The sequence below is a fragment of the Diachasma alloeum genome, unplaced genomic scaffold (assembly GCF_001412515.2).
Source record: "Diachasma alloeum isolate Michigan unplaced genomic scaffold, Dall2.0 Dall_scaffold_00557, whole genome shotgun sequence".
In the NCBI taxonomy this organism is placed as follows: domain Eukaryota; kingdom Metazoa; phylum Arthropoda; class Insecta; order Hymenoptera; family Braconidae; genus Diachasma; species Diachasma alloeum.
In genome coordinates, this window is record NW_021680689.1 from 22379 (window position 1) to 46201 (window position 23823).

The 23823-nt window shown below is 39.2% G+C and overlaps 3 protein-coding genes across 3 annotated transcripts in view; 1 reads left to right on the plus strand and 2 right to left on the minus strand.

Annotated features, from left to right (window-relative positions):
- Positions 1-2348, minus strand: part of LOC107043257 (calcium uniporter protein, mitochondrial) — a 22050-nt gene extending 19702 nt beyond the window's left edge. The window contains exon 1 of the mRNA XM_015264662.2: positions 1949-2348. Within this exon, the coding sequence (XP_015120148.1) occupies positions 1949-2053 (105 nt within the window). The 5' untranslated portion in view covers positions 2054-2348. The remainder of the gene's footprint in view (positions 1-1948) is intronic.
- Positions 2349-2911: 563 nt separating this feature from the next.
- Positions 2912-4287, plus strand: LOC107043210 (putative ammonium transporter 1). The gene is made up of 2 exons (XM_015264577.1): positions 2912-3586; positions 3688-4287. The coding sequence occupies exons 1-2, from the start codon at positions 2912-2914 to the stop codon at positions 4285-4287; spliced, it is 1275 nt and encodes a 424-aa protein (XP_015120063.1).
- A 1445-nt stretch (positions 4288-5732) lies between these two features.
- Positions 5733-23821, minus strand: LOC107043218 (bifunctional heparan sulfate N-deacetylase/N-sulfotransferase). Its single transcript, XM_015264604.1, has 10 exons — positions 22892-23821; positions 15649-15846; positions 10502-10754; positions 9961-10152; positions 8511-8854; positions 8020-8308; positions 7776-7904; positions 7520-7702; positions 7200-7420; positions 5733-7111 (listed from the first exon to the last, which is right to left on the minus strand). Exons 1-10 carry the CDS (start codon positions 23056-23058, stop codon positions 6424-6426), a joined length of 2664 nt encoding a protein of 887 aa, XP_015120090.1. The 5' UTR covers positions 23059-23821; the 3' UTR covers positions 5733-6423.
- Positions 23822-23823: the final 2 nt, after the last annotated feature.

The following is a 23823-nucleotide window of genomic DNA, read 5'->3' on the forward strand; positions in this document are numbered from 1 at the left end:
TCTCTCTCTCTCTCACTCTCTCTCTCCATAGGCCACGCGTAAACTGGGGCACTAGCACAAAGGTCGCGTCCCAAATCAACTAACAACTTTCCTCCAATACTTTATTATCAGTGTCCAAGGAAAAAATATATTTGGTTTAGTTAAGGCAGAAATTTCCTTAGCTTTTGAGTGTTACACTTTGAGAACAGGCCGCAGGAGTGAGACAGGAGGGGATAATCTCGGCAGATCGATGCACGTGGCGCCCGTTGCAGCATCACCCAGTCTCAGCCCCTACTACCCCTGGATAACTCATAAAGTTCATGGATGTGAACAAAGAGTGCCTGCCGTTACACCCCAGCTAAATGGCAAATTCAATGTTATACCTATTTTCTGTTTTCTTTTTTCTCTTCCCTTCCACAAAAGTAGACACTGGAGTTAATTTTACATCAATCCTATTAAAAGTAAACAGGATTGTTAAGTGCAGTGACTTGAGAGAGTGTTGAAAAAAATTGTTCAAGTATTGAACCAACCAACTCAGTCATTGCCACAATACGCTTTGTTCATGAGGCCCCACTAGCAATAGAGATGTTATATCCATTTTTTACCATGAGGATAACAAAAAATTCAACAAATACGTTTTACTTCTGCTCAGCGGTAATAGCGACGTCGTGAGCATTACTTGTATTTTACAACACTGTCCGTCCCCTGTTGTCTCGTCAGTCTCCGGTAGATATATATTTACTTTTCCTTCACTGTGTGAGAGATGATTTTAAAATAAAATCTTCAAGTATTCAGACTGTCCGAAAATAATCTCTGACATATGAGACAAAAAATAGACAAGACCAATTAGTAAGTCGATATATAATAGCCTTTTTTAGGCAGGTAATTTCTACGATAAGATTAAAAATTCAAACTCATCAATTCCCTTATCACGTGAAGATGTTGTTAACGTCATCACCACAATTTCCTGTCTGGTTAGTTGACTAATGCTCACCTCTTGCTTTTGATTCCATTGTCGGAAAAACATAATCGTAAAACTCATTATTAATTATGGCAACATTGTCTCTGCCAGCTAGAAGTCCGTATCTCGTCTGAATCCAATCATGATATGGCGATACATCCATTTGAATAATGAATAATGTCTGAATAAAAGGAAGAAACAGCACAATGCTCACGATACGACTATTAAAAACACCTGCAGTGGCGTGTCGGCAAAGTTATTACGTTTTGGGATCAACGGTCTGGTGAATGAGATATCAAGTAAAAAAAAATGGAAAAATGGACAAGCGCGTTTCTTTTTTAATTCCCCGAATACTTAAAAAGCCAGTTTGTCAGCCCACATACGTGCGCTACTTGACTCCGCGCACAGAAAGCAGAGTGAAGTCTCTATCGGTCGACTCGATAAGTCTCTTAATGTCACTAATTAATCGCGCGACATGACATAAACTCTCTCGAAGATAAATTATACAAGTAACACGTGGAGCGATGATAACAAATCATCTTACATAAATTGCTCGTAAACTTTGGGAATGATTGAAATTTCAATGACCAGTTGAATTTTCAAACTCATTGTGAAAATTGACTGCTGAATTCAATTGAATGACTGGCTGGTCGAGGGCAGGTTTTTTTTTTGTTTATTCATATAAAAAGTGATCAATTTTTATTTTTATGAATAAAACATGCAACCTTGCCGATACATTCACTCGTCAATACCTCAACGATGAGAGAATCAAAGAATCTAAATGGACTAAAATTTAAAATCCATCAGCTCACCGCTGGTGGCTTGTAACACTCCCATAGGCTCACCATTCATAACAGAGCACCCGGGTTGACTGGTCTGGCCAATAGCAGAGTGGGAAAAAGAAAAATGAAAGGAAAAAAAGAGAAGCACACTGAAACATTTGCCAGCATGATATAATAATATGCCTGAATAATACCATTACAAATTACACAAATTAATGACACTCACGTTCCTATACCTCCTTGGTGCAGTCAGGGATGCAACACTCAAAGGTCGAGTCATTTCGATCCTGACGACTATCAAGGCTCGACACGTTACACTAGCAGCCGCCATATTTTATTTTTTCCTTGTTTGTTTCTTATTATTTTCTGGGAAAATTAAACACAAAGTCAATGACACTGTCCCCAATCGACCTGTTGTTGAACAATTAAACTGTAATTATTGACAGTTTCAGTGATGTCGAGGTTTTTGTTGCTGTTGGTGTTGGTGTTGCTGTTGTTGTTGTTGCTCAGTCCCCCCTTTGTTGTCTCTTTATCATGCGACCGGTGGTCGCTCTCTGCTCTCCATCAACTGTGAGTCTGCTGTGAGTCAGTCGAAATGTAGGAACCAAGAGCCCGTGTGGACACCGACACCGGCACACGGGATAATAAAATGTAAAAAAAATGACTTATTCACGGCGCAGATACGCTGGCGCATCTCTACATTGCGGCGGGCGGCGGCATTGCGTGCGCAAGAGTATACGCGCATCCGCCATTGGCAGCGTACGGCACTGCATGTGCGCGCGCAGTTAGCTTTCGCGCCAATTTGCCATGATGGCGACGGCGAGCGGCAGTGAAGTGTAGTATCTCAGTTCTCTCGGTAATATTCTCTCAATCTGGTGGAGTGAGTGGGGCTTGTAGCCCTCGTGGTGATTTAGTTATCGCGTATCGGTATGTGTCCGTGTGAGCCCGTGAGTGAGTGAGTGAGTGAGTGGAGGGAAACCGCCGGGGAGATCAAAGTAGTGCCGAGCAGCCGAGGGTCTCGCATGATGATTGCTGATAAGGTATGTCCCTGGATATAAACAAATGAGCATGAGCATGAGCATGATCATGATATCTATTGACAAGAGTTTTATAACCACCCGCGAGGATAAATGTTTGACGTTGGAAACATTTGCTTGATAATAATAATAAAATAGAGCTGTTGGGTATGATGGACGAGTCCTGTGAGAAAGGAAAATTGAGAGAATCTGATGAATCTAGTGCCAACCTCGCATCCTTGTCCGTCATAATTCGTATTGTTTTGATTATCCTACTACGTGGGGGATTTTTATTAGTCCAAGTCGGCAATATAGCAGTGAGCAATGTCAACCTAATCATTCTGCATAATATCGTCGAGATATCCTGGGTGACCATTTGTTGTATTATTATTGGCTCGACCGTTGGATTCACTGGAGGTGGTGGATATTGGAGGTGGATCGTCGGTGACGATGATGATTATGATAAAACAGCTAGGGAAAGAGTTCTAGCTGTGTGGCAGAGTGTCATTGTAGCGTCTGGTATTTTTACCAACTGCATTGCTGGTAGGATGCACACTGTTGGCACTCTAGCCATTGGGATAATCTTCGGAGGGTTATTGCAACCACTCATCATTCACTGGGGCTGGAGTATCAATGGCTGGATGATTAACAATCCACTGAGAGAGGCCAATAACTCCTCAGGGTTTATCGACACTGGAGGTGGAGCTCTTATCCATGCCACTGGTGGTGTTGTAGGGCTCGTTGCCTGTTTGATTTTGGGGAGGAAAGTTGATGCAACAACTAGTGGAGTCGATGCCAATGTCGCTAGCACATTTGTTGGATATTTCTTCATTCTTATTGGTCTCCAGGTTTTCCCTTTTACATTGCATAATAAATCATTCAATTAAGCTCAATTAAGATTAATTAAGGGAATTTTTGTTGTTGTTGTTCTTGTTGTCGTTTCATCTAGAGTTTGACAATATCCAATCTCTCTGAAGTATATTTCACTACAAGAGACGTTGAAATCGACTTGACCATCATCAACAATCTTCTGTCGATATCTATGTGTGCTATGGTGACAGTAGGACTTCATTTTTTTCTCCGTCAACCCTTCAATCAGATGACGGTAATGAGGTGCATTCAGGGAATGATTGCAGGTGCCGTTGTTGTCTCGGCCGGTGGGAGCATTTACCCACCGTATGTAGCTCTCACTCTGGGAGCTATCAATGGAATTCTCTTTTACTTCACTATCAAATTCATAGCACAGTGTAGTTTTGTCGAGGACTACTGCAACACAATTGCCATTCATTTGGTATCTGGATTATTTGGGGCATTGGTTGTTCCATTTTTTAATAAAGCGGATGATGAATTCAACATTTTAAACTCGTTATTGGATTTTTCATGGCAAATTATTTGCCTGCTCTCCATAATTGGGCCAATTATCCTCATTATGACGGCTGTATTTATGAGTCTAGGGTGCTGCGGGCTACTGAGAAATCGCTCTGAACATTTGAGTCATTTGCGAGTAGCAGCAGCACTCATGGCCACACAAAACTCTCACTCACGGTAAATTTCCACTCTCGACTATTAATAGAATAATTTTCTTTTTCGGTATATTAAAAATCCTTGAGAAGAATTTTCGTGATTTATCTTACATGCAGATCTCTCGTGCAGAGGTTGTTTTATCCTGATGTTCAGGCTTCTTTGATGCAGGCTGGAACAGAGCCAAGTCGAGATTCATGCTCCGTCAAGCACGAACCCAGTGTAGCCAGACTTGAAATGTCCAATCAGGGGGGGATAATCGATCCAAATATTCAACACAATACTGCTATTTTGACGGTTCAACCAGGTATAATATATATCTTTATATGTTATACTTTCCTTTTTTTTTGTTTGGTAGATGCCATTCAATATTTCTTCAACTTTTTTCTTTTCTTTTTATGTTTTCGCATTTTCTCTTACTTCTGCAGAGTTGAAACTGAGGAAAGTAAGAAACATCCACACAATTAGGTCCATGGATAACTTTGAAAACAATGCTCCAATGAGTATTATGACGACTCATGAACTTCACAGAACTTTCAGCACAATGAATATCAGTGAAGAAAGGAGTATTGAACATGTTCAAGTCAAAGTCTTGGTAGAACCTAGATTCAAGAGTTTGGAGAATAGTGAATCAGAAGAGGAGGATATTTTTCATCAGAAGAATTCGGTGACAGGATTCAAGTATGAAATCGACCTGGGGGCATCCGGGGATCAGGGCTTTTAAAAAACGCTGTAATTTGCTTTTTCATTTTTTTAAAATTTTTTTTTATTACAACTTAATATTTATATATTCATACAATTATTACAATATATTACAATAGAGCAATCGCAAGTTAAATAATGAAGGGAAGCGTTTCTTCAGTTGTTTAGATCATCTTTTGATTCACTGGTAAGTGCTTTTTCGAAATTTCTTCATATGTATATATATTTTTCTTATTGTCAAGAGACGATGGAGTTAATCGTCCCCAGAAGTTGTCGATCGATTCCATGATTTAACGAACGATTCTCAGAGCATTTTCTCATTGATATAGGACTGACAATATTTACAACACTGGCATTGAATGGCACGTCTGACAGCGAGGAATAACAAAAAATTTTGCTCTCGTTTCTCACTGACAACAATAAACTTTGTACATGTTTTTCCCTTAAACTTTTTTTCTTTTTTCTTCTTCTCGTCAAGATACAACCAACACATATATCGATTTTATCATATGTTAAGCGAAATGAAAATTCACGTGGAGAGAAACGTACAAGTTTTCTTTTTTTCACTGTACAATGGACGTTTCCTTTTATTATTCATAAATAAAAAATGCAAAATGAATCAGTATTAAATAAAAAATGACATTTTACATTGCGTTGACATGAAAATATGCGCCTATTAATGTACAAGAATGGACGCAAACTCACTCGAAATATTGTCAAAATATACACGGGATTTATTATCACGTTTACCCAATACTACTTCCCCCCCCCCCCCCCCCATCTCGTATTAATTGCTCAGGTTCAAAGTAATTTGTTCGTAATGGTGTATAAACATTTCATGATAAAACATTTTCCATAAATTCATCATTTTGTCTCATCCTTGGACAGATGTGATTACAATAATAAAAATTGAATTATTTTATCGACTCTTTTGGTCCAGTAAACCAATAAATGCGAGTCCATTTAGATTTTTCTCCCCTAGATTATTGACAATCTTACGTTGATTCAGAAGTTTGTCCACTTTACAAAGTTTTTCACATTTGAAAAGGGAATGTGGATACATGTTAACTATTCGTTAACTCAAGTCATTAATATTTTCATCTTAATTATGTATTTCTTGATTTTCTGGAAAAAAAAAATCAAAAAATGCGTTTTACCATTTCCGCTCTCAGTCCGCTCAATCAAAAAATTGTCCAAAGTGCAAAATTTTGGCGACTAGGTTTTATTTATTAAATATTATTATTATGGCTCGATGGAAGCCATCAGAGGCTTTTCCCGCTCCACTGGATAGGCCCTTTCTCTGTCCCTGAACACTTGAACACGGATACGTCCAAGAGTATCAATAGGCCCAATAGTGGAATGTTAAATACTTAATAGATCAACGTCACCGCCATGACCAATTCCATGATTGGGAAATTGTTGACAGTGAGAGGGTGAATTTTACTGATCCAATTGTCGTTTGCTAGGTCATGACTGTGTCAGTGAGATCATCCTTCAACCACTGAGGTATCGTTCTCGATCCCAATCTCTTGAGCAGTTTGACTAGGGCTGTGTTATGGGAGAGATAGTACCTCTGCAAGAGCTTGTACGATCTGTCCTCCATCGGTGGATACTGTCTACCTTTGCTTTTCCCCAGGCACTTTGTCCGATCTTCATTAGTGACTTGACAGAAGAATCCCTTCTTCGGGTCATACCTCAAATGGGTTGAGTAATTAAATGCAGGTGTTATTTTGAGGAACCTCTGGAGCTCGTGAAGCGTCTCTATTGGATTCTGACGTAATTGTTCACCATCAATTATGTGCAATTGCTGGGGTAAATAATAAGACAGCCATCTTTCTAGGTGCTGGGCATATTTGCCCGGATTTAGACACCTATTTCGAAGATCCCTTAATGGCTTTGGCGCTGTATCGCTTGCTGTTATTACAGCGTGAAAGCTGTAATTATTCGCCACCGGATCCCCGTGTACTCTTGTGTGCTGATACCAAGAATAGGCTCGTCTGGCTGGTGATAATAGTATTGTTATTAATTTTGCTTTTGGTAGAAGAGCGTGCGCTCGTCTTGGAACCAATTCTCCATCAAAATATGTCGCCGATTTCTCAAATAGATAGCGAGAACTCTCGTTTTTCGACGCTGGGAAGAAGCCCATGTACCTGTCATCAATTAATGAGTCTTAATCATCTCAATCTTAATCTTAATAATATACTAGTAATGATCATTAAAACCAGTCGACCCCCTTACCAGTCGAGCCCCTTGTAATAATTCTTTCCATTGAAAAATTGTATTTCCTCAAAGGTATCAGGACTCGGTAAATTGCTGCTAATGGCTGGATGAATTGATAAAAAGGTATACAAAGCTGTTGTACCAGTTTTCTGTGGTCCAATAACGAGAAATCTTGGTAATTGGTCACACGTCTTATTGCGCGACCATATTTTTTGGTGTCGCTGATCGTCACAGGGATTCTGTTGAAAATTTTTTCAATTGAATATATTATATACCTCCTCAATCACTCTCTGCTCTACTGCTCAATTGGATGCTATTAAAAATATTCGCATACGTACACCCCATACTGGATCAGCCTCTTCTGGATACAGTTGAAAATATCGTTCACCTAACTGGAGTGGTGGCGCACTCGAGAGTCGTAAATTTGTCCAGCATTGGATGAATTTAATGACCGATTCGAATGTATAGAGCGCAAGACGATCATTACCGTAATTGGACATGTGCGTCATGAAAATATTAATCTGCAAGGAAATGGCAACATTAAACATTCTTACAGCAGCAGCAGCAGTTTACCTAATTTAATCCACAACTTACGGGATTGTAAACAATTGTTTGGAATAATTCACCACCCTGTATAGACTCGTCCAATTTATCTCTCCCGCCTGGATATCTCTCGATAAAAATAGTGTGTGTGAATAGGCCGCAAGTTTGTCGCGGTAGTACCTGGTCAAAAAAGAGTAAGAAACCAAACTTTATATAATTTTCATTTTTTTCGCTAGCAATCGGTTCACCGCTTATGTTAGTGCAAGAATAATGAAAAAAGTTTGTTATATTTTACCATAATATTACGATGAATGAAGCCACGCCTCAGTCTGGCAGGCCTCAGGTGTGGATACTCCTCTGTACTCGTCACTTTGATGTTCCATACTCTCTTCCATGCCTCGTACAGTCCCTCATGCACTGGATAAACTCCAGAATGATGAGGACTTACACTGTAACCACTAACTGTTGGAATTCCGTGTTCTTTAGCAAATTGCTTGTTAAGTGCCATGTCCGTTTGCAGATGTGTTACATTCTCGTAGAGATGAGGCTGCTGATGATTCCACATGTGGGAAAACCACGTAAATCTAGGGTGGGTGCAGAAGAAACCAGTTGTAGGGGAAGAGTTTAATTAAACGCTCGAGGAGGAGATGTATTGGATGAGGAGTAAAAGCAGGGGAGGACTACATGAGGATTATATACCAATTTTTTTTTTTTTTTTTTTTTTTCGAAACCAGGCTAAAATCTTCAATATCAAAATTTATGGAGGTGCATTTTTTTATTCTCTACCTGTCTACATTCTCGAGTAGCATATCGTCCCCTAAATTCTCCTCCGCTGTACCGTGATGAAAATACTTGCCGGAAAACCCCAAATTGAATTTGAAACCTGGCACAAGTGTTTGAATTCTTTGTTGTGTCGCTAAAAGTGCAAGGACGTCATCTTTTTTAAGTCTTGTACTCTTTTCACCGACGAATATATCATCGACATCCACCAAAATCATACGATTAAGGCTCAGACTCAATTGCCCATGTGACAAGTAGGATAATGAATCTAGGAGTAATAATTTATGAAGCCAGAAGCGTAAGCCACCACCAAAGAGGACTCTCTGAATGCCGTCGTACCTTCCATGATCCTGCAACGAAAATAAGTAAAAATTTCATTATTAGGCAATTAATGGGTGGGTCAAATTTATTATTACGTCGGGATTAGATGGATAATACGCAATAATGGGATTCGTTAATTACATCGCTAACCACTAACAAAAAACTCAAATCCCCATCACCATTTTCATCGAGCGAGTGAGCTTGTTAGCAGTAAGCAACAATAATAATTTCCCCCCTTATAATCTCATTAATTGAGGTCACCTGTCAAGTGTTGCAGGTGAAATTGTGTTTGTCACTCTTTATCAATTTAATTTAATCCGTGGGGGAATCAACAAGTTTTCATCAATTTTATTGTCCGTTTCATGAAAAAATGATGCGGGTAAGAGAAAACAGTGCCGCCCTCCGTAATTTCTTTGGTATTTTGCTCCAGTTTTATGTGTTTCATTCATGTTGGAAAAGCACATTATTATTCTCCCTTCAATTTATCTCCTTGGCGGCGGGGGGAGGAGAAGAATTTTGCCATTACTAAAATTCCTTCCCCAATGTATAAATGCAGAGGGGTCACAATAGCTTTGCGAATTGTTTTGGTTCTTCTTTCACACTATCTTCTCACCCTCCCTGCTTTCTATTTCTACGCTCAACGCGTACGAGTACTACCTACAACGCTGTTTACCACCCATTTTCTTCCATTCTATGACTACGATGTTAGCCTGGACTCGTACGAGCAGATCTCGAGGCAATTGAACAGTCTAGGTTTTTTTTTCTTTTTTCTTTTACTCATTCGCTCTAAAAACTTTTCAACTGCATTATTCCACGAGACTTATGGAATTAAATTTCAATGTTGACGCTGGAAGATTTTCATTTGCTGTATCTAGTGAAATTTTCGATAATTATTCCTTCATCTTTGTGAATAAGCTGTCAGGTTGCTTCCTTTTGTGCATGGACTGATTCGTTCTGAAGGAGAATGCAGCATTGTTTGTGTTGTTTATCTTGCCCTCGGAATATTTAATTGTTAATAAATATTTCAATTTATGTGGAAAATCATATACTAGTCCCGCTTTTGTTTTTGTTTTTGTTTTTCTCTCAAAATTGAGGGATATTCGGCAATTTTGTTGATAAAATTTCCCCTTGTTACCTGAATAACAGTGGCAAGTGGTGTCTTTTGGCTAGTATAATCCAGAGTGTCTCGGTACGCCCATGCCAGTGGCTCATACGTGCTGTGGTTTGGTTGAAAAATGGTCCAGTCGCCTCCAGGTAACGGCCCCCAGGCCGTCTCCCCGGATCTGGTCAACCTCAGGATGGGTGAGGCGGCGTTCAGCTGTGCATCCTAACGATTTAAACAAAAAGAATTGATGCTGTGAAGGGAGGAAAAAGAAAGGTGAAAACAAAAAAAACAGGAAAAGAGAGGAAAAAAGTAGATGTAAAAAGGTTCATCTTACTTTCTGTTGAACAAAAGTACGCGCCATGAATACAAATCTGGGAGTGGGAGCATGCACGGGTGAATCGGAGAAAGGGCTAGAGGCCTTAAAAACTACAAACTTTTTAAAGGGAAAAAGCAATCTCGAAAATGGGGCCGTGGCCTTTTGACCTTGAGCAGCATCTACCGCTTACTGGGAAATAAGCCATTTTATCTCTGAGGGATCGAAATCCCCTCGCTTCATAAAAATTTTCTTTACCTTGAGTCTTAAGTTTGTGTGAATGAATAATGGGAAACCCTTGAGTTGAGCTCCAACGAGACTTTCTTCACCCGGTGGAGCAAATCCAACAATACCAACCGAGTATTCACGACAGTATTTGTCGAGCAATTCTCGATTCCACTTGTCCATCTGTAAATATTTGTTGATGTTCTCAAACACTAGTACGCCATATCTTCCTTTATCCAGATTCGTCAGGACTGGTAATGATTTTCCAGTTACTTCCACTTTGTATCTGCAACAGCAATCAAATTATTATTTATTTATTCTTATCATTTTCTTTTTTCAATAATATTCGTAAATGAAAAATAAATTTATCAATTAAGCTCTGTTTCATCAACGCTGTGAGCAATATTCAAATAAAGTCATCTATCTCACTGGGGTAACTTTCAACGATACAGATAAAACAACACCCCAGAGATAATAATTCTGATCGGCAGGTGGGAAAACTGAGGCACTAGTCACCAGTATTAATTAAGTAATCAACAAGGGGAGAAACAGACTGGGTGAAAAAAGAAAAATAAATTCCTCCCGACGAGATAACTCTAAAGCTGCTTTTATTTGGTATTCCACTGAATGAAGCCTTGTTTACGTTGACAGCCCCATCGTTGTACGTGTTTTATACAATAATATCATCCCTCTCTTGCCCCCTTCATCCATCCCTTTGCCTATCTAACATGTCATTCGCAATTTTGTTCTTCGTTTGATGTGCCATAGGTACACCTACATTATTATTTCCATCGAGTGTTCAAGCGTTATATATAATATATACTCGACCCCAAAAACCATCTGATCCAGTCTAGTATGAGTATGGAAAAAATCCCTATTTTGCACTTTCTCTCTCTTTCACATCGAACTATCGTGTGATGCAAAAGGCTTTTTTAATAATAACACCCGCGACGTGAACCAACGAACCACTCGGCTCTCTCGGCATTCTATTTTGCTATTTTTTTCTCCTTCTCTCCCTCCATCCTGTATGCTTACAATTCTCGTTCTAGGATTTTTTTCCAACTTTCAGCTTTTTTCTTTATTTTTTTTTTTTTTCATTTGTTTGTAGAGAGTATTTTGGAAATGGAATTTGCGAATCAAATCCCGCTAGGCCGCTTGACCAGACAGCGAACATCTGGCAAAGCCCAGTGATTTTTTTTCATGATTTTTTTACTCCGATGGGTGAATATGTTTTTTTTTTCTTCTATTTTTGGAGGTATGTATACTATCCAAGAGGGGTTTTATTACTCACTCTATAAAGTATGTTGATTTAATTTCATTTGAATATACCAAGTATTTCATTTTTTTAAAAGGCAAAGTGGAGGATTTTAAAGTATTCATTTGGGAAAAATGTTCAATTGTAAAAGATTATAATCGCACTCTGTGAAAGATCAGTTGAAAAAAGAATGAAAAGCCAACGAGTGGAAGAGAAATCACTGACTGAGTAAAAAAGATTGCCGTATTCTTTTGTCGAGTGTTACCGCGCAAGATCCATTCGCTGTTTTATAATACGTGTATCCAGTAGAAGAAGATATGGAATATAATTTGAAAAGGTCCTTTGGAGCAGCTGCGCTGGCATTCTGTCGCAGTGGCGTTTTGTCATGATAAAAATGAAGGTATAAAGTATACTCTCTCTCTCTCTCTCTCTCTCTCTCTCGCGAGTTCAACAAATAAGCCAAAATTTTCATTCTACTATTTTGAATTATTATTGGTGAAAAAAATTGAAACAAGGGAGACAGAATGAATTTATCCTTGATGTATAGTTTAAATCCCTCAATGCTTCTGGACTTGACACTCCTTTGGTGTAATTTTTTTTCCGTTTCTCATGCTATACTTCACCCACTTCTTTCTCTCCTAGTATTATTCGAATTCAAGTCACGTAGAGGTACACACATATATATATATATATATATATCCCTTGGGACTTACATTACATGACGCTTCATACGATGCGATGAGGCTATACGATCAATACAGCGTCTTATCTTGTCATCATTTTCTGTAGTGAAGGCAATCTTGTAAAATGGAAAGATAAATCCCAATCAAGGGCTTAATGCTCATCTTTAGGGGTTCTCATTGTGAGTGGATCTATTGATAAAGTATTGAGGATATTTTCATGCGCACTTTGCTTTTCATAATGCAATGGATGTCGATTGTTCGTGGTCTCAAAGGCAATGAGATATTTAAACATTCAATGGCTTGTGTGAGTTTGTAGACAATTTTTCATGGTCAAAGATTATTTGGACGTGCCATCACCGGAAGGAACCACTCCGAAAGGTCAGAACGAATTTCGATGAGGTTTATGTCGCTTGTGCCACAAGCCATGTTGCTAAAACACTCTTTGAGATAGATCAGCGTTGTTAATTTCAGACGCGAATTATTCATGAAGGACATGTTGTGTCTTTGCCCTGGTTTACTACGTACTGCGCGGATCAGCATTAGCCATCAGCCCTTTGAGCTAAAATATATACAGAGACTCTCTGGTATTGCTTGTCTGCTTATTCGCTTCCGCTGTTAGGGAATTGTTGAATTTTCCTATTAACCCTTTCGGTTGTTTGTAGGTAAAATATGTCATCATGAAGGGAATAACTTGATTTCTCAAGTTATTGCACACTGGAAAAATAAGTCTTTTCAAGGCGTTTTTTCCCTCCAAAAAAAAGATGTTTGAGTTAAGACATCTCGACTATCTCAACTCAAGACACTTTGAGAGACTACGAGAAGACATTAATCGACCATTTTTTTTTTACAATTAGTGTTGAGACATTAATTTCTTTCTAATATACTGGCGATTGATAATTGAGTGATACCAGGGAAGAAATGGGACGACAAAGAGCACTACAATTTGTAAAATTGGAAAACATTTCGTTTGTACGTTTGCACTGGGCAAAAAAAGAGATTGTTCCAAGCTGATCGGCGGAGGAGCCTCCGCCTCTAGGGAGGATATGTCGAACGGGGGCAACAAGAGAGACTCTACTTTTGGCTCTGTGCTCTTTATCTCTTGAGCACTCGCACCAGTTTCTAGATGGAATTGGAAGTTGTCTCTAACCCAAAAGAGTAGAGTGGGTACGTGGTGATATTGGCTTGGGTGGGGTATTTCCGGTTTTTTCTTATTTATCTCCCTTGTGGTGTGCCCCTAGAGACTCTCGAGATCCAAAGGCCCTTTTCACATTCGAGTTCGGGCTCTCGTGGCTTTGACAATTTCAACTTTTAACAATGCCCTTCTTTCCTTTTTCTTTTCAGATTCTTCGAGCATTTTTTTGTTTTTTTTGACATGATTTTCTGCTCGTGACATAATGCATTTTTATTCTGAGCCGTCTCGCCTTTCACTTTTGCACTTGAGCAAAACTGGAAGTGAATATATGTGGAGAGAGGCTTTAAAAATTCAGTGGCACATGTGAAAAGTTTATGTGATTCTGATATATTCCACAAAAAAGTCAAGGGGAAGACAATGGACGGGGCTTATTCAACTATCGGGAAGATGTCTGAAATGCTAGATCTCTTCACTGGATTTTCAACCTCTCATCTCTTCTATCTATTCTTCTGTCACCTACTTTGTCAACTCTGTCTGGAATACTTTTGTCTGAAGATTGTTCCTGATTATTTCTATCAAGCAATTGAGTGAATTTCTAAATGTTGATCAACTCCACTGAACTCGTAAAAAGTTTGTGGTTGCACTCTGTATTTCATTGAAAACCTACTATTCTTGCCCGGAACAATAAGCACACCAGAGGGCAGAGGGATTAACTGCGGTGAGAGTTGCCTTCTGTCCTTTGTCATCAATGGTGCACCCTCAGGAAGTTGGAAACCTACAAATCTGATGGCTGTTGTCTAACTTTTCAACTAGACAATAATTTTAATGCTCACAGCCAAATACTTTGGCAAAATGAAGTAAGAGATGGAAAATATCAAATGACCGCCATTACGACAATTAAATAGGTTTTTTTGTTTCGAAGTGTGTGGAAAAGTTGCTCTTTTGGTACTGGCGATGAATGGAATAAATTAAATTAATGAAGCCAGCCATGTGATATCACTGCAGTGAATAAAGTGTCTGAGTTTTGCTATGGACATAATTTAATTGCGGCGTTTATGAAATGAAAAACAAGTGCAGAATTGAACAAATGCTCATTTGCCAGAGACCACTTGTTCCCGTTCGCTTTTGGTAAATTCATTTCTTTATCTCTACTGAGGTAATGATATGCATTGACGTTTTTTTTTCTACCAATTTTTCTCACAAAATGGAAAGCCGGTGGAGGAGGCGTAAAAGACGGCCAACAATAGGCCCTTTTTCCTCATTTTCTCACTAGGACGTGGCACGCAGATCATTGAGTGAGGAGGAGTAATTATTATTGAAAATTGATTATCATAGGGGGAGTGTGCGTGATTGCACTCATTCTGTGTCCCGTTGATTTCGTGTTATCGAAAATTCAATGAAGATAATGAATACATCTATCGAGCGCATGCACGAGATTTAATAAATCCGTATAATTATTCGTAGAATAATCAATTTTCATGCCACAGGAGAGAAATACAAAAGGTCAATGGGGTGATGTGAAAATAAGTGGATTAAGCCGTAAATAAAGTGTGTGTGCGTGCGATAAAAAAGGAGTCAAATCATATGGGTTTGAAATTTGAAATTTATTCAGGCACCGGTGATTATCTTAATGAACCGATGATTAGCTTCTGACGTTTCCGGGTCGCTTTCCCAACTTTTCCATCTCTCTCTCTCGAACACACACACACACACACACACCCTTCACCTCCTCTTTCTCCAACCACTCTGTTCTCTTGATGGCTCTTTTATTCCAATCTCCTTGTCGAAGAGGAGATGAAAATGCGATCGACTTCTGTCAGGCAATTTAATTTCGACTCCACGCGCTCTTCCTTTATTCGTGATTACTCATGTCTATCTGTCACCAATTTCTTTCATCTTCATTGATGAATGCTATATATGGAATATAAATTTATTAACTTAAACCCTTAAATATCCCCTCAATTGAATTTTTCACTGGTGAATATTTTGCTAGTTTCAGTTTCATGTCATCAGATGACTTGTATATTTCAAACAAACGTCTTATTTTTTTTAATGAAGCCCTCCCTAGCTCTTTTATTAACGATATACATTATAATAAAATTATACATACTTGATCCTATTGTAGACAAGCAATTCAGCTATTTCTCTTCCAACTCGGGAATACAATGTCTCAACGAAAACCAAAACCTTGGGATCGATTCTAAGTCTGGCTTCGCTTCGATGATCTGGGGCTGCCGGCAGTCTCGTGGCTCCCCTCAGGGTTGAACACCTTATCGATGGCTCTGGTCTCGTGTCACGGTGAATGAGGCTGCAAGCAAGCACACAAACCAGTAAACCATTTATATATATATATTACCAAGTCTTGAAAGACTATTTATCGATAGTTGAGCGGCGGCGGCAGCAGAGAACCCTCACTTGAATTCACTGGTTTTTTTAAAATCCCCTTTCTATCCAGCCGCGACTGACTATATGTAGCACTCGAGACAATGATTAAGCATGATGCGGTTGACGGTAGTGTGTTGAGGGTGGTATTATGGTTAAAAATTGATGGATGTACATCGGGATATAAGCGAGTTTTATCGTCACCCCTACCCCCTATCTTTATCTTTATCTGGCAACCGTGTACGGCCGACGAGCCGACTAATCGATATATTGAACCAATGAGTGGAGCACGAGTGATGTAAGGGAGTTGAGCGATAATAAAAATGATCTGGCATACACGGGAGGAGGAGAAAAGCACTGGTAGCGGTCTCGATCCTTGAGAAATGGAGCCTGGGCCGATAACTCGTCGACGCTCCATTTATCTATACAGCTTGAGCTCCGGTGGCTCATCAGTTATATGAACACCTCGATAACGCGGCTTTTATTCTCTCCTCATTTATAAATATGTTGTTTTATTTTTGTTTCACTGTCTAGACAATTTTTTAAAGAAAATCATTTTTATAATACATGAAATTCATTAGTTTTCCATTGAAATCTCATTGGAGTCTCATTCAAATGTCGGCTTTATTTTACCATAGTTAAACAAAAAAGAAACATAAAATTCAAATTATTTCAACGAGTACAAAGTCAAAGCCGTTTTTATAATTTCGTTGCTTTCACTGGTTTTCATCATCAGCCGAGGGTTTTTGTATTTTAATTTCCGAGCCGTATCTGTGTTATACATATACTATATGAAATTTCATGGGATTTCAAAGGTTGTTCTATGATTTACATCCGTTTTTTCCTATGCTTTTTTCATATCGTTATCCAGCACATTTCCGAGGACAGAAATATCATCAAAGAGCATGTAGGACGAATGTCCAGCTCAGTTGGATAATGTGACCCCCCCTCCCGGATGGCATTTCCCTTTATATACAGGGGTATTTGGTTGACACACGTTAACTCAAATCCCTGTTTACTGAGATGTCTATTCAGAGAACGGACAAACTTGCAAACATTTTGTATTTTTGTATGAAGAAGAAGCTCTCGAATTATTTAGAAAATTTTTTACTTGAAAAGTGTCAGGCTCTTGAGACACACATTTCTCTGTCCAATATCTTAAATCAAGACTTAACATCTTGAAAACACTAGTTTTCACAGTGTGCTGTGAATATAAATGATGACTCAAAGTTGACTCACGCGTTCCCCAATGCGTTTGAATATTACAACGAATAATACGCACGCATCTTCGTGCGATGGAGACATATATTGTTCTCTATCTGGGACAAAACCAAGTTGAATGAATAAAAAAGACGGAGCGATACTACATCCATTTCTCTTTCCATTTTATATTGTATTGTATTACGATTATCATCCAACAATCGCGAGTACAGCTTATAAGCGGCGAGTACAAAGCGAGACTCTTGTCCTCGGATATTATCAACTGTACACGGAAGTGTTGCGTGCTGGAAGGGGTCTTTGTGCCCTTTAATATTTTACACATTCTCCAAGCAAACTTTATATGCAATTCATTTCACTGGGAATTTTCTTTATGAGTATGTTGTTACACTTGCCAATGGCACAACAATAATAGTTCTTTCATTCAACATTATTATACAATGGAGTATTTCCCTTCTCTACCACCTTTTTTCGCCTCTCTATGGCAAATTTCTCGGGCTTTTCGTTCTTCACTGTAATGAGTCGTTGGTGGTGCGATCCTTTGGCCATCTACAATACACCCAGACCCCTTCGGCCTGTGGGGTAAATTGGCTAGCGGCTTTTTGCTGGGCGCCACTCTACTCGTGTACTCAGCCACCAAAACGAAATCCCTTTTCATCAAGAGGATGTATCCGGGGGCCAATGTCGCCCCGGGAATGGAAGTCAAGTTGAGGAGTAAAAAGAATATGGTGAGCAGGGGGGGGGGGGAATAGGAGAGGAGACAAATATTGGAGGAGAAATCTTTTTCGGACATGGGCGACTGCAATCGTTATTAGAAATATATATATATATATATATGAGTAATTTGATCAATCAATTTTCTATTCCATTTTCTATTCTGATATTAGAGAGAGGCTAATCTCAATGCACACGAGTTGCTCCTGATGAATGCCAGTGATAGCAGTGAGACCTTTGATCTTAAGATCAGCAGGCTATCTATTGGGTCATTATTGTGGAGTTTTTCCATTTATCGATACTTGTTTCAAGGATTTTCCCAGATTACAAAAATTATTTAGGAGAGCATAAAAGAATAATTGTTACAATGGCCAAGGATTGCAACAACAAAAAAATCAGCTCTAGACCAATAATTGGAATTCTAATCAATATAGGATGGAATGGTGGTCGTTATTGGACTGTATATTCATCATTCATGTGTGTGTAGTCACATACTTCTATCGTTCGTCTATCGTGACGAGCTTTGAATATCAATATCTACCGACGCAGGCACCGCAACAATACTTTGACTATTATGATGAGACATAAATAAAGTGACATTCAATTGTACAATTTGCAGAGCTTAAACTTTGTGTAACTCTAATAAATTGGAATAAAATGGATAAGTGACAAGACATTTGTATTTGCGGGCGAGCACTTTGGATGGCTCAGGCAGGCTAATTAAGAGTATGTTTGATGCAGTACTTGGATCCTTTGAATACTGAACACAACACACGGAGGGTTAATTTCGTGCCTGAGTGTGATTAGAAGCGTGATTAGGAACGCACCGTAGCTCGTCATCCGTCCGCAAACATCCACGTCCATCGACTAATACGCGAGTGAGTGCATGCACACCACTGGACATTGCATGAATCCACCGAAGCTACTAACATTTCTGTTGCTCACTGTTGAATGCATTTACCATGTAGGTACAACACGTAACTATTTTATTGTCATGAGTTCCTTTTACGGACACATTAGCTGTTTGTTCCCACGTTTGTTCGTTATTTGCACAAGTGATGGACAAGAAGAATAAGATTAGGATAATACATTATTTCAGTTGATCGTGAGTAGAAGGTGTATAGGCGCTTCATTTCAAAATCACATTAGTTTTAAAGCCTAGTTTTTATAATTATCGTTATCTTTATTCACAAAGTCACAGAAGATGCACTACTATTCAGGAAAGATGAAAAATTCTCCGAGTATTTCATCCCAGCAGCAATCGTTGCAATTCAATTACAACGGTTTATTCGATTGAGCATACGGATTATTGAATTTCTATCTATGAGTAATCAAGAGCTTTTACTCGGGGATATACGGTTTATAGAGGAAAGAGAGTCATTTGGGGGATGAGCTTTCCCGTAGGGGATGATATGGATTTTTCAATATTTAAACGCGGTGATAACCTATGCCTGATGCGGCCTATCGTTTGCAGCCGGACTAGTGCCCAACTTGGCAATTTTATCTTACTACATATTGTAGTTTGTTTCATTGAATTTTGGCTTTTTTTCATTCCAATTAGCTTGGATGTTAGTGATTGTTTCTGAAAGCAGACCAGAGAGGATATTCCCCATGGAGTTTGGTTGATTATTATTTGCACCGCGCGCAAGACTTTGAATTGGCGGTGATTGAGCGTGCAATAAACATCCGGTGACATTTCATGTCCCACGGATTGGTAATAGCACAATTCGTGTTTACTATACAAATATTGCTCATTCAAGCGATACGTCAGCAGCAAAACACGGTTTTTAATTAATGGTGATGATGATCCTTAATGATAACTCATATATAGTTTCAGCACCTTTGCATCAATTAAATATTCAACTAGATCGTACAATAATTCAGTATTGTCTTTAATGGAAAAAAAATTGAGAAAATTCAATGTTTGCAATGAAGTTCTATATGGAAATAATCCATCACTGGACCGAGTTTGCACGCCTCTCTTGATTCACTCCAGCCCTAGGATTAATTCACACTGGGTCATCAAGGAGAAGCTCATCTACGGATCTCTGGGTTATATGTCTTCTCTAATTAAGCATGAACTCGCCAAACTCCTCCACTGGATCTTTGGAAGTAATACTCTAGATCTGCCTGCCATCGCCTTCTCTTTCCCCCCCACCACTTCTTCTACTTCATTTGAAGACCCTTTCGGTGTACGTAGATGGGTAGCAGTAGTCCTCTATGGGTGATAACGAGGCCCAAGATTGGGGAGTGCATCAAGGAGCTTGTTGAGAATTCTAATTGGACCAAGTCGTTTCATTCCGGAAATATACACCAGTCATATATCGTGATTCGGAGTGGATGCTATCACACATAAACGCATAAACGCATTCGGAGAGTTTGTAAACTATTTGTCTAACTATCTCGAGATATTTCCATTTGATGTTTGGATTGTGGTCTGATAAAATTATAATTCGACATATTGCGAAATTCTCACCATCCGCGGGAGAAACCATAATACTAGCGTTCTATCGTTGCATGTATTCTCAATGAAAACTTGCATTTATTAGCACTAAAATTTTGATCCCTTTTAGGTCATTTTTAATGTTTACCCAAATGGTCCATTAATTTTTTTCCAATAACGAAATCCGGTACCGATAAGATGTACTACGTCCCGAGTCGAATAGTTGGACCTGACAAGTTCTACTTAGGTCTTTCCGTTCAGAACTGGATAGGTCATGGGAAGCCTCTTCCCAAGTGCTTCCACGACCTTTCTACCTCACCAAGTGCTTATGTCCCATTTCAGCACTCGTTAGGTGTAAGCAGGACTTGTATTCAGACTTGCCGAATCCTTACCGGTAAAAAATCCAATTATTGTTTTTTTTAAATCTCGAAAATCTACATTTCACGACAGGGTCGAGGGGAGACGCATGTATGCGGAGGCTGTCCCTCCGCTTGCATGCGTTGTCTACATAAAAAAATGAAATTGTTAACAAATCTGACCCTTGTTCCAAGTAAAAATAAAAAATTTTATTTCGACATTTCTGGCGCCTCCGAGGGTTTCATTGGCATTAGAAGGGCCAATAAATACAGAATCAAACTTCACTTGGCGAAAAAATTAGTTTTTGGCGAAAGTCGACTTTCCCCCTGAAAAAATCCAAGATCTGACACTTTGGCCCCCGGTGGAAAAATTTTTTTTTCAGTTTTCACTTTTTCCACATACTTTTGAGAGTTCTGCATAGCCCGTCACTTAAATAGTTGGAATCAACGTTCACCCGGCTAAAAAATTCGATTTTGGTGCAAGTCGACTTTCCCCCTGGAAAACGGAAAATCTGACCCTTTGAAAATCTGAAAAAAAACACTTTTTCAGTTTTCACTTTTTCCACATACTTTTGAGAGTTCTGAATAGCCCGTCACTTAAATAGTTGGAATCAACGTTCATCCGGCTAAAAAATTCGATTTTGGCGAAAGTCGACTTTCCCCCTGAAAAAATCTAAGATCTGACACTTCGGCCCCCGGTGAAAAAATTTTTTTTTTCAGTTTTCACTTTTTCCACATACTTTTGAGAGTTCTGCATAGCCCGTCACTTAAATAGTTGGAATCAACGTTCACCTGGCTAAAAAATTCGATTTTGACGAAAGTCGACTTTCCCCGTGAAAAAATCTAAGATCTGACACTTCGGCCCCCGGTGAAAAAATTTTTTTTTCAGTTTTCACTTTTTCCACATACTTTTGAGAGTTCTGAATAGCCCGTCACTTAAATAGTTGGAATCAACGTTCACCTGGCTAAAAAATTCGATTTTGACGAAAGTCGACTTTCCCCCTGGAAAAGCCAAGATCTGACACTTTGGCTCCGGGTGAAAAAAAAAATTTTTATTTCAACATTTGTCGCGCCTCTGTGGGTTTCATTGGCAACAGGAGGTTAATAAATACAGAATCAACGTTCTCTATTTTTGATTTAAACACCGCCTGCAAACGGAAAGATGAGGGTGGCTCCTCGTTGGCTACAAATTTCAAGCCTCCGCATACATACCTTCCCCTCCACCCCCTCGTGAAATCCCGCGGTCTCGGTATAGTAGTATAGAGGAGGACTTCTCAGGGCCGAAAAGAACTGAGGATTCGAAAAGTTTGCTGAAAAGTACGTCGCAGAACTGATTAGGACTTAGCAGGTCAATCTAGGTCTGGAGAGATCTTGAAAGACCTGTGTACGTCCAATCAGAACCAAACCCTCGACTCGGGCGTAACATCTTTATGTCAAATGTCTTAATTTAAAACATCTTGAAGCGGCATTACATTCACTCTATTGAATATTTCTGTCGGCAATGAAACATGAAAAAAATTAATACCTATAGAGAAAAAATCAGGGTTCTCCAGCATTCGGCGGAACCAAGTTGAATGCCCGACGGTGGGCCGGCCGACCAACTTGTTATCCTAAATGACCTGCTTACCTCAATTCACCAGTTTGTTAACTAAAAGTTTTGCTATGGACTCGCGAGGGATTCCTCGCTGCGAGGCCCACCCACTTCCACTGTATTTGCCAGGTTCAAGCTAATTTTCAAGTGGGGGCGAAAAATGAGGAACAGACGAAAGCTCACTCAGTGTTGTACTGGCAGACAAGATGAGTTGTGTTTTTCAGTCATAACATCATCAAATTAATTAATTCAATTCAACAGTTGTCTTTTGCGAGACCAATGGCCGAGAGAAAATGTGAAAAAAGTGTTTCTCAATATCAATATCACGTAACATTGTAGACGCTTCAAGTTGATTTTTTTCATTTCTCGATAACTCCGATCGATGGGATGTTTCCACGTGATTGCGTGAAGGAGTTCCGTGGCAAAGGATTTTTTTTCCTGATCGCAGTTGGATATAATATTTCAAACTCAGACGGTATGTCTGTGCATGCGTAAGGGTGGTACACGTCACGTAAATCACATAAACTCTTTTAGGAGATGTTTATCAAATGTTTTCAATTGTAAAAGACAATTGTTATTGAAATGGAAAAAAGTATTGGCGGCTTTTTAATGAATTTATTATGAAAAATATAATGTCAAATGCATTTACCTGGATAATGGACTGCTGATGACATAATGAGTATAATAAAATATACTGGCAACCGAGATGAGGAGTAATGCAGCAACACAACGCTTGACAGTTGCCTGTTTAACGACACAGCGTGGTGCAACAGCACCTAGAAGGGGTACACTAGCCTCTACCCCGGAAATCTTCATCCTGGCTCGATTCAACTCCACTATCTCTCTGTCCTCAGTCCACCGTCAAATTGACTTCCGGCAGTGTACAATTTACTCGTGCAAAAGATTCGTCGTTTCAACCCTCTTCACTTTTCTCCTTCAACTCGATTCCTCTTGTCGTAAGTCTGTCAGGTACCAACCCAGTTCGCCTCACTGATTTTCACTGGTGTTGGTGCACTGGGGCATCAATGACTCCAACGAGGCGTAACATGGGCCTCTTGGATCGCTCGTGAACGACACACCAACCCCTCCCCATCCCCCATCATCCACATCCATTTCCTCTTGCTTTCTTTTATTATACTTTTTTCCTTTTTTTTTCTTTTCTTTTTTTGCTTCTTTTTTTTTTTTTTTAAATAAAACAATGTAAAATCATAGGAAAAGGGTATGATAAATATATTCTTTTGACAGTTGAGAGTTTCCAACAGAATTTGCACAAATCACTCGTCCATTATGAAAATAGAAAAATACATGGATTATATTTTCACTTTTCCTCTCTATTCACGTTCTTTGAATTTTAAATTGATAATTCATTACTTGTTTTATATTTGTTCCAGTTATTTTCAACCGCCAACGACCCTGGCCTTCATCAAGATTTTCAAATGGCTGTCGTTGTGGTTTCATGGGCGCCATTTTACAACGTGTAAAACGAGTCACCACTGTGCTTAACCCATCTGGCCGGTAAGCATTATTTACAGTATGAGCTTTTTCCTCACCTCTCTCTCTCTCTCTCTCTCTCTCACACAC